Below are 12,191 nucleotides of genomic sequence, written 5' to 3' on the forward strand. Positions count from 1 at the left end.
TCAGTCACATGACCTGTCTATTATGTGTATGTGTGAGCTAATATATACTGCCGGGGGGAGGGCTTCCTGTTGGCTGGGGATTTATCAGGCTGCCAATTTAGCTTACAAATACTGAGGTAAAAATACTGAGCAAATAACGTGTGAACGAGGTCTAATACAGGAGGAGATGACACACAGATATATACTATATACAGGGGAGATGACACACAGATATATACTATATACAGGAGAGATGACACAGGTATATACTATATACAGGAGGAGATGACATACAGATATATACTATATACAGGGGAGATGACACACAGATATATACTATATACAGGAGAGATGACACACAGGTATATACTATATAGAGGAGGAGATGACCTATAGGTACATATATATACAGGAGGAGATGACATACAGGTATATACTATATACAGGAGGAGATGACATACAGGTATATGCTATATATAGAAGATGACATGCAGGTATATACTATATGCAGGAGGAGATGACACTCAGATATATACTATATACAGGGGAGATGACACACAGGTATATACTATATACAGGAGGAGATGACATACAGGTATATGCTATATATAGAAGATGACATGCAGGTATATACTATATGCAGGAGGAGATGACACTCAGATATATACTATATACAGGGGAGATGACACACAGGTATATACTATATACAGGAGGAGATGACATACAGGTATATACTATATATAGAAGGAGATGACATTCAGGTATATACTATATATAGGGGAGATGACACACAGCAGGTATATACTATATACAGGGGAGATGACATACAGGTATATACTATATACAGGAGATGACATACAGATGTATACTATATATAAGGGAGATGACAAACATGTATATACTGAGGTGATGAGGTGAAAATGAGAGGTGTGAGGTGAAAATGAAAAGGTGTGAGTGCAAAATGAGAGGAGTGAGGAAAAATAGTGGAGTGATCAGAAAATGACAGATGTGAGGTTGAAATGACAAGTGTTAGGGGGGAAATGAGAGGAGTGAGGGGGAAAATGAGAGATGTGAGGGGGAAATGAAAGATGTGATTGGGAAAATGAGAGGCGTGATGGGAAAATAAGAGAAGTGAGGTGCTATAACTAACCACAGATATTTACTATGCCCAGGCAACGCCGGGCTCTTCAGCTAGTAGTAAATATAACCCATATTTCTTTCTTTCCTCAGGTTGGTGGTTTCTGTACATCGCTCTTTCTCTCTGGTTCAGCACTCGGATAACAAGACGAAGTCTGGATCAGAAATTGACCCCAGAGAGGCAGCGCAGACCATCTTTCCTCACATTGCTCAGAGTCTGCAGCGCTACCTCCGCTCCACAAGCCAGACTCACCTATATAGCATGGAGGCCATAGTTCAGCACCTGACCCTGTGCCTGACTCACAACATGTCCCCACAGGTAAGGGGCGTCCATGTGCATTTTTCTCGAAAAAATTATCTCCAACTGAGAGCATTTATGATATTGGTAACAGGGAGCTGTTGGCAATTAAATGGGCATTTGAGGAATGGCGCCATTTTTTGGATTGAGCACTTCACCCAGTCATGGTGATCACAGATCACAAGAATCTGTTGTATCTAGAATCTGCGAAGCGTCTCACACCTAGGCAAGCAAGGTGGTCTCTGTTTTTCGCCAGATTCAATTTCTACATTACGTATAGGCCAGGAAGCAAGAATGTCAAGGCTGATGCGTTATCCCGTTGTTTTCCAGGGGGTGGGGATAATTGTGAGCCAGGTCCTATACTTCAGAAGGGTGTAATTGTCACCACAATTAATTCGGATCTTGAGAGAGAGGTGTTAGAGGCGCAGGGGGACGCCGCAGCAGCCTTTCCTTTAGGTAAACTTTATGTTCCTGCTAATCTTCGTCTTAGGGTCATTAATGAACATCATGACTCGGTTTTGGCCGGACACATTGGAAGTAAGGTTACCGCGGACCTACTCTCTTGGCGTTTTTGGTGGTCAGGGGTAAATCATGATGTACAGGAATATGTCGCTGCCTGCAGTGTGTGTGCGCGTTCCAAGTCCTCTCGTTCTCGCCCGTCTGGGTCTCTCCAACCTCTGGAGATTCCCAATAGACCTTGGACCCATTTGTCAATAGACTTCATCACCGACTTACCAGTTTCTGAGGGTAATACAGTTATTTTAGTTGTAGTTGACAGATTTAGCAAGATGTCACATTTTATTGCCCTTCCCGCGTTACCTAATGCCAAGACTCTGGCACAGATCTTTATCAAGGAGGTTGTGAGACTGCATGATGTTCCTTCAGATATTGTATCAGATCGTGGGGTGCAGTTTATTTCTAAGTTTTGGAGGGCTTTCTGCAGCCGGCTGGGGATTCATTTGTCGTTTTCTTCAGCTTTTCATCCTCAATCCAATGGTCAGACTGAACGTGTAAATCAAAATCTTGAGACTTATGTCAGGTGTTTCATCTCAGAGAATCAGGAGGACTGGGTTAAGTACTTACCGTTGGCAGAGTTTGCAATAAACAACCGTACTCATGAGCCCACTGGTAAGTCCCCATTTTTCGGGGCATATGGTTTTCATCCTCAATTCAGTTCATTTAATAGGAAGGATTCCTCGGGGGTGCCTGAAGAGGAGAGGTTTTCTTCATCCATCACGTCCGTATGGCAAGGGGTTCTTGATAAGTTAAAGAGGATGAGTTCCAGATATAAGAATGCGGCTGATCGGAGACGTGTGGAAGGTCCGGACCTGTGTGTGGGTGATTGGGTTTGGTTGTCCTCAAAGAATAATAAACTGAGAGTTCCCTCGTGGAAATTGGGCCCTAGGTTCATTGGCCCTTATAGGATTGTAGGAACGTGCACCAAACATGGACCAAAACCAGTAAAAAGAATGATGATGGCAGGGAATAATATTTAAAAAAATGATTTTTATTATTGTATAGCAACAGCAATAATTATAAAAAATAAGGAGATAAAACAACTGTGTATATGTATGTTTTTTACATTGATATGTATATGCACATATCACACACTATATATATATAAATAATGCAATATACAATTAGCACATGGCAAGTCAAAAAATGTACATGCTCTGGATACCCCAGTGGACAGAATAAAAAATTTTTTTTTATATAAGTATAAGTACCAAGAAAAAGGAGAGACCATATGTAAAAAAAATGATGCAAAGGACCAATTTATGTGAAACAAAAAAAAATATATATAAAAAAATACAATTATAAAAAATATATATATGTATATAAAAAGACTATATATAATATATATAAAAATGTGTGTCACATAACAATGGAAAACATGTGTAAAAGAACATGCAGGGAGTGCTAATGTAAAAAATCCTGTGCAATAACTATATAGAAGGCAGCTTGTCATGCATGCCGTGCTACACCCACACAGAAAAAAGTGCTATTTTAACATATGAAGACAAAAAGAGAAATGATTCAGCTGGAGGTGGAGGCAGTTCAGACTTTGTGAGATCTGGTAGATCATGAGTAAGACTTCATAGTTGAAACGCGCTGATCCTCCTCACTGGTGTGCCAGGTGTTTGCTATGTAAAGATTTTTCTTGTTGAAGAACTTTTTATCGCTTTAGTTGTCTAATAAAGTCTCACAAAGTCTGAACTGCCTCCACCTCCAGCTGGATCATTTCTCTTTTTGTCTTCATTTGCTGTGGGCGCTCACCCCGAACCGTGCTGGGCGTTGGCAGGTCTGGGGATTTCGTCTAAGACCGGTAAGCTGACTACATTCCTTTTTTCTTTATTTTGACATATGATCCAATCTGATCTGATGCCACTTACTTATAAAGCTGGGGAAAATACTTCCAGGACCGCCAATGTGTGGTGATATGTACCCCGACGCGCGTTTCGGACCCAAGAAAAGTTCCTTCGTCGTTCCTTATAGTATTGTGGCCATCGTCAATCCCATTGCATTTCGGCTGGCTTTACCTCAGTCGTTTAGGATCCATAATGTTTTTCATCGCTACTTACTCAAGAGGTTTGTGGCGTCATCTAATCCATCACCTTTACCTCCCTCTCCGGTCCTTGTTGATGGAAATCTCGAGTTCCAGATAGCCAGGATCATGGATTCTCGATTTGTTCGCCGGTCTCTACAGTATCTAATACATTGGAAAGGGTACGGTCCTGAGGAGAGGATGAGGGTACCTGCAGCCGATGTTAGGTTAGTCCGGGCATTTCATACAGCTCATCCTGAGAAACCTGGTCCTGAGGTTCCGGAGCTCCCCCGTAGAAGGGGGGGTACTGTCACGGGGCTACCGAGACAGAGATGTCCAAGAGACCGGCAGGGCTCTGGGCTTCAGTCACACACGATGAACAGAAGCTCTTCTCCTGAATTCTGACCTGGCTGTCTTGTGCCAGCAGGGCAGGAGTTAAACCTTGTTACTGAAGTTGCTGAGAGCTTGGTCTCTCAGCTGAATTGGTTTTTGTAATCTCCGCTCCTATATAGACTCCGCTTTGACTACAACTGTTGTCAGTGATCAGTTCTGCTGCCTGGCTTGAAGTGGGAAGGAGCGTGGTATTAGGAGCTTGGAGGTTTATCTACAGAGATTGTTGTCTGCTGTTTTGGTTGCATGTTAAACCTGTTTTCCTTGCTAGTTTTTTCCTTCTCTTCCCTTCTCTGTGTTTCCTCTGTGGTTGTGTGAGCATTTAGTGAGTTTGGGAGTTTGAGATTTTTGTTACCTTGTCTGTATACCCTGTTTAATTGTCGTATTTATACACTGGTGCAGTCCTTCTCCCTGTGGGGGAGAGGGGGCCACTGATAGGGCCTGCACAGGAGACAGGGATACGCTGGCGGCTCAGGCCTCCTAACCATTATAGGTACCCCTGAGATAAGGGAAAGCCAGGGCCCCATTATAGTGGCAGGGACAGGTGCGGGTCCCAGTATGCCGTCCTGCCCCTTTCTGGCCATTAACGGCGTGACACAAGCCTTACCCTATAGTAAATTTTTAAAGGTGAGGAGAGCGAATAACACGGATGAGGGCTCCTCCAAACAATCTGCAGAGATGGAAGTAAGATTTAGGCAAAGAGGATATCCTGGATCTTTGGTGCGGTCTGCGTCAGAGAGAGCGAAAAGAGATGAAGTGGTTAGGAGGAAGATCCCTGGGCATATGGTAGGAAAGGCAAAGGAGAAAAGGTTCACATTCTGTTTTCGATATAGTACGATGGATCAACAGATACGCTCAGCCATAAGGAAGCATTGGCACATTTTAGAGCGAGACAAGGACATTGCAGATGTCATAGCAAGAGGTCCATTAATTGCAAATAAACGCAGTGTGAGACTAAGGGATAAGTTGGTAAGAAATCGCATTGTGATACGAGATGGAAACTGGCTCAGTGCTGGCATCCCTAAAGGTAACTGCAAATGTGGCCATTGCCCTTTCTGTAAGCAACATGTCACAGAACGGGTTTTGCGGATGGGGCAGTAGATCATTTAGTGACTGAATTTATAACATGCAAGACAGATCATGTGGTATATGTGGTGTTTTGCCCGTGCAAATACTATTACATAGGGAAAACGATACGCCCGTTGTATAGAATCGGGGAAGGGAGTCCCAAGATTGATCTCGCATATTAAGGAGAAGCATAATGGAAACCCTAATGTATTGAGACACCCAGGGATTGAGAAAGGGAACTTACCAGTCCAAGGAGGGAATCTGGATAATCTGTTGCTGAAAAGGGAATCTAGGTGGATCATGCACACTGGCACACTGGGCTTCAATGATAGGGTAGATATGGCGGTGTTCCTGCAGTAAGTAAAGCAGCCAGTGTGTCCGGCTGTTGCTGTATAACGTATGACCACAGTGTGTGCGCAGGTGGGTGGTGTAGTATTTGAGCGCATACAGATACTTACAGTTAGGTCCATATATATTTGGACAGAGACAACATTTTTCTAATTTTGGTTATAGACATTACCCCAATGAATTTTAAACAAAACAATTCAGATGCAGTTGAAGTTCAGACTTTCAGCTTTCATTTGAGGGTATCCACATTAAAATTCGATGAAGGGTTTAGGAGTTTCAGCTCCTTAACATGTGCCACCCTGTTTTTAAAGGGACCAAAAGTAATTGGACAATTGACTCCAAGGCTATTTCATGGACAGGTGTGGGCAATCCCTTTGTTATGTCATTCTCAATTAAGCAGATAAAAGGCCTGGAGTTGATTTGAGGTGCGGTGCTGCATTTGGAAGGTTTTGCTGTGAAGTAAACATGCGGTAAAGGAGCTCTCCATGCAGGTGAAACAAGCCATCCTTAAGCTGCGAAAACAGAGAAAACCCATCCGAGAAATTGCTACAATATTAGGAGCGGCAAAATCTACAGTTTGGTACATCCTGAGAAAGAAAAAGCACTGGTGAACTCATCAATGCAAAAAGACCTGGGCGCCCACGGAAGACAACAGTGGTGGATGATCACAGAATAATCTCCATGGTGAAGAGAAACCCCTTCACAACAGCCGACCAAGTGACCAACACTCTCCAGGAGGTCGGCGTATCAATATCCAAATCTACCATAAAGAGAAGACTGCATGAAAGTAACTACAGAGGGGTCACTGCACGGTGCAGCCACTCATAAGCATCAAGAAGAAAAAGGCTAAAAACATCTAAAAAAGCCGCACAGTTCTGGAAGAACATTCTATGGGCAGATGAAACCAAGATCAACCTCTACCAGAATGATGGAAAGAGAAAAGTATGGTGAAGGCGTGGTACAGCTCATGATCCAAAGCATACCACATCATCTGTAAAACACGGCGGAGGCAGTGTGATGGCGCGGGCATGCATAAACCCGGCGGAGGCAGTGTGATGGCGCGGGCATGCATAAACCCGGTGGAGGCAGTGTGATGGCGCGGGCATGCATAAACCCGGCGGAGGCAGTGTGATGGCGCGGGCATGCATAAACCCGGCGGAGGCAATGTGATGGCGCGGGCATGCATGGCGGCCAGTGGCACTGGGTCACTAGTGTTTATTGATGATGTGACACAGGACAGAAGCAGCTGAATGAATTCTGAGGTATTCAGAGCTGCCATACTGTGCGCTCAGATCCAGCCAAATGCAGCCAAACTGATCGGTCGTTGTTTCATACTACAGATGGACAATGACCCAAGACATAAAGCCAAAGCAACCCAGGAGTTTATTAAAGCAAAGAAGTAGAATATTCTTCATTGGCCAAGTCAGTCACCTGATCTCAACCCAATTGAGCAGCATTTCACTTGTTAAAGACTAAACTTCAGACAGAAAGGCCACAAACAAACAGCAACTGAAAACCACCACAGTGAAGGCCGAGCATCAAAAAGGAGGAAACACAGCGCCTGGTGATGTCCATGAGTTCAAGAATTCAGGCAGTCATTGCCAACAAAGGGTTTTCAACCAAGTACTAAAAATGAACATTTTATTTAAAATTATTGAATCTGTCCAATTACTTTTGATCCCTTTAAAAACAGGGTGGCACATGTTAAGGAGCTGAAACTCCTAAACCCTTCATCCAATTTTAATGTGGATCCCTCAAATGAAAGCTGAAAGTCTGAATTTCAACTGCATCCGAATTGTTTTGTTTAAAATTCATTGTGGTAATGTCTATAACCAAAATTAGAAAAATGTTGTCTCTGTCCAAATATATATGGACCTAACTGTAAATGTCAATGAATAAACCTCTCTCCTGCCTGGTCAGAGAAAAGACAAAGGTTTTTGTTTTTTTTCTTTTTTGGGAATTAGGCAGGAGTGAGTGTAGTATTGATGTTTCTCACTGTCGTTATGGATGCTCGGGATGACGTGTAATGACGCCGATTCAGCGATGTCTTCACTGGTAACCAGGGTAAACATCGGGTTACTGAGCGCAGGGCCGCGCTTAGTAACCCGATGTTCACCCTGGTTACCATTGTAAATGTAAAAAAAACAAACACTACATACTTACATTCCGGTGTCTGTCCCTCGGCGTTCTGCTTCCCTGCACTGTGTAAGCGCCAGCCGGCCGTAAAGCAGAGCACAGCGGTGACATCACCGCTCTGCTTTACGGCCAGCCGGCGCTCACAGTGCAGGGAAGCAGAACGCCGAGGGACAGACACCGGAATGTAAGTATGTAGTGGGTTTTTTTTTTTACATTTACACTGGTAACCAGGGTAAACATCGGGTTACTAAGCGCGGCCCTGCGCTTAGTAACCCGATGTTTACCCTGGTTACCAGGGGACTTCGCATAGTTGTTCGCTGGAGAGCGGTCTGTGTGACAGCTCTCCAGCGACCACACAGCGATCGGCATCATTGTCTACATACTCAGAAGGGAGGTAAGAACATTTCTAAAACAATCCACAGCGAGGAGATTGGAACAAAACAAAATCCTCTAAACTGCATGCTCGCAAACGCCAGAAGCCTGACAAACAAGATGGAAGAACTAGAAGCAGAAATATCTACAGGTAACTTTGACATAGTGGGAATAACCGAGACATGGTTAGATGAAAGCTATGACTGGGCAGTTAACTTACAGGGTTACAGTCTGTTTAGAAAGGATCGTAAAAATCGGAGAGGAGGAGGGGTTTGTCTCTATGTAAAGTCTCGTCTAAAGTCCACTTTAAGGGAGGATATTAGCGAAGGGAATGAGGATGTCGAGTCCATATGGGTTGAAATTCATGGAGGGAAAAATGGTAACAAAATTCTCATTGGGGTCTGTTACAAACCCCCAAATATAACAGAAAGCATGGAAAGTCTACTTCTAAAGCAGATAGATGAAGCTGCAACCCATAATGAGGTCCTGGTTATGGGGGACTTTAACTACCCGGATATTAACTGGGAAACAGAAACCTGTGAAACCCATAAAGGCAACAGGTTTCTGCTAATAACCAAGAAAAATTATCTTTCACAATTGGTGCAGAATCCAACCAGAGGAGCAGCACTTTTACACCTAATACTATCTAATAGACCTGACAGAATAACAAATCTGCAGGTGGTTGGGCATTTAGGAAATAGCGACCACAATATTGTACAGTTTCACCTGTCTTTCACTAGGGGGACTTGTCAGGGAGTCACAAAAACACTGAACTTTAGGAAGGCAAAGTTTGACCAGCTTAGAGATGCCCTTAATCTGGTAGACTGGGACAATATCCTCAGAAATAAGAATACAGATAATAAATGGGAAATGTTTAAGAACATCCTAAATAGGCAGTGTAAGCGGTTTATACCTTGTGGGAATAAAAGGACTAGAAATAGGAAAAACCCAATGTGGCTAAACAAAGAAGTAAGACAGGCAATTAACAGTAAAAAGAAAGCATTTGCACTACTAAAGCAGGATGGCACCATTGAAGCTCTAAAAAACTATAGGGAGAAAAATACTTTATCTAAAAAACTAATTAAAGCTGCCAAAAAGGAAACAGAGAAGCACATTGCTAAGGAGAGTAAAACTAATCCCAAACTGTTCTTCAACTATATCAATAGTAAAAGAATAAAAACTGAAAATGTAGGCCCCTTAAAAAATAGTGAGGAAAGAATGGTTGTAGATGACGAGGAAAAAGCTAACATATTAAACACCTTCTTCTCCACGGTATTCACGGTGGAAAATGAAATGCTAGGTGAAATCCCAAGAAACAATGAAAACCCTATATTAAGGGTCACCAATCTAACCCAAGAAGAGGTGCGAAACCGGCTAAATAAGATTAAAATAGATAAATCTCCGGGTCCGGATGGCATACACCCACGAGTACTAAGAGAACTAAGTAATGTAATAGATAAACCATTATTTCTTATTTTTAGGGACTCTATAGCGACAGGGTCTGTTCCGCAGGATTGGCGCATAGCAAATGTGGTGCCAATATTCAAAAAGGGCTCTAAAAGTGAACCTGGAAATTATAGGCCAGTAAGTCTAACCTCTATTGTTGGTAAAATATTTGAAGGGTTTCTGAGGGATGTTATTCTGGATTATCTCAATGAGAATAACTGTTTAACTCCATATCAGCATGGGTTTATGAGAAATCGCTCCTGTCAAACCAATCTAATCAGTTTTTATGAAGAGGTAAGCTATAGGCTGGACCACGGTGAGTCATTGGACGTGGTAGATCTCGATTTTTCCAAAGCGTTTGATACCGTGCCGCACAAGAGGTTGGTACACAAAATGAGAATGCTTGGTCTGGGGGAAAATGTGTGTAAATGGGTTAGTAACTGGCTTAGTGATAGAAAGCAGAGGGTGGTTATAAATGGTATAGTCTCTAACTGGGTCGCTGTGACCAGTGGGGTACCGCAGGGGTCGGTATTGGGACCTGTTCTCTTCAACATATTCATTAATGATCTGGTAGAAGGTTTACACAGTAAAATATCGATATTTGCAGATGATACAAAACTATGTAAAGCAGTTAATACAAGAGAAGATAGTATTCTGCTACAGATGGATCTGGATAAGTTGGAAACTTGGGCTGAAAGGTGGCAGATGAGGTTTAACAATGATAAATGTAAGGTTATACACATGGGAAGAAGGAATCAATATCACCATTACACACTGAACGGGAAACCACTGGGTAAATCTGACAGGGAGAAGGACTTGGGGATCCTAGTTAATGATAAACTTACCTGGAGCAGCCAGTGCCAGGCAGCAGCTGCCAAGGCAAACAGGATCATGGGGTGCATTAAAAGAGGTCTGGATACACATGATGAGAGCATTATACTGCCTCTGTACAAATCCCTAGTTAGACCGCACATGGAGTACTGTGTCCAGTTTTGGGCACCGGTGCTCAGGAAGGATATAATGGAACTAGAGAGAGTACAAAGGAGGGCAACAAAATTAATAAAGGGGATGGGAGAACTACAATACCCAGATAGATTAGCGAAATTAGGATTATTTAGTCTAGAAAAAAGATGACTGAGGGGCGATCTAATAACCATGTATAAGTATATAAGGGGACAATACAAATATCTCGCTGAGGATCTGTTTATACCAAGGAAGGTGACGGGCACAAGGGGGCATTCTTTGCGTCTGGAGGAGAGAAGGTTTTTCCACCAACATAGAAGAGGATTCTTTACTGTTAGGGCAGTGAGAATCTGGAATTGCTTGCCTGAGGAGGTGGTGATGGCGAACTCAGTCGAGGGGTTCAAGAGAGGCCTGGATGTCTTCCTGGAGCAGAACAATATTGTATCATACAATTATTAGGTTCTGTAGAAGGACGTAGATCTGGGGATTTATTATGATGGAATATAGGCTGAACTGGATGGACAAATGTCTTTTTTCGGCCTTACTAACTATGTTACTATGTTACTATGTTACTATGTCTAGATCGCTGCAGCGTCGCTAAATGTGACGGTACCTTAAGGCTCCTCAGACCCTTATTATTCATCCTCTGGATAGTTTACAGATTCTCTTTTAGTAACCCGATGTTTACCCTGGTTACCAGTGAAGACATCGCTGAATCGGCGTCACACAGTCGGCCGATTCAGCGATGTCTGCAGGTGATCCAGCAACGAAATAAAGTTCTGGACTTTCTGCTCCGACCAACGATGGCACCTCAGGATCCTGATCGCTGCTGCCTGTCAAACTCAACGATATCGCTATCCAGGACGCTGCAACATCACGGATCGCCAGCGATATAGTTGTGTGGTCAGTGTGAAGGTACCTTTACAAATCAGAATTTAAGAAGGTTATTGGACAATAATTGGATCAGTCCAGGGGGTCCCTCCAAGGATGTGAATCAAGTAGGAGTGGGACACTGTATCTAGGATAGGGGAACCTTCTAATAAGGAGCTGAAAATCTTAGACATAAGGAGTCAGCAAAAGTTTCATTATACAAATACGTCAGCCCATCTGGCCCCGGGATTGGCCTAGTGGTAGGTCTTTCAGGATTTCTGCAATCTCGTCTTGGGTGACTGCCTGGGTGAGGATATTAATACTTCTGTTGGGAGCACAGAGAGATTTAGGTTCTAGAGATAGTGTTTGTTTGTTTGTTTGTTTGTTTTTTTAATAGAGTGTCTCTAGAGGGCCGCGCTTAGTAACCCGATGTTTACCCTGGTTACCAGTGCTAATGTAAAAAAAAACCAAACACTACATACTTACCTTCCGTGTCTGTCGCGTCCCTCGGCTTTCTGCTTCCCTGCACTGTCAGCGCCGGCCAGCCGTAAAGCAGATTACAGCGGTGACGTCACCGCTGTGCTTTACGGCCAGCCGGCGCTCACAGTCAGTGCAGGAAAGCACAGCGACGGGGGACAG

General features: G+C 43.3%; 1 protein-coding gene across 4 annotated transcripts in view; it reads left to right on the forward strand.

Annotated features, from left to right (window-relative positions):
- The window catches only part of LOC138672430 (vang-like protein 1), a 168,983-nt gene that overhangs the window by 139,387 nt on the left and 17,405 nt on the right, over positions 1–12,191 (forward strand). For all 4 annotated transcript variants that reach the window (XM_069760401.1, XM_069760398.1, XM_069760399.1 and 1 more), the window contains exon 7: positions 1,210–1,435. In XM_069760401.1, coding sequence (XP_069616502.1) covers positions 1,210–1,435 — 226 coding nt within the window. The remainder of the gene's footprint in view (positions 1–1,209; positions 1,436–12,191) is intronic.

The sequence above is a fragment of the Ranitomeya imitator genome, chromosome 3, assembly GCF_032444005.1.
Source record: "Ranitomeya imitator isolate aRanImi1 chromosome 3, aRanImi1.pri, whole genome shotgun sequence".
Taxonomy (NCBI): Eukaryota; Metazoa; Chordata; class Amphibia; order Anura; family Dendrobatidae; genus Ranitomeya; species Ranitomeya imitator.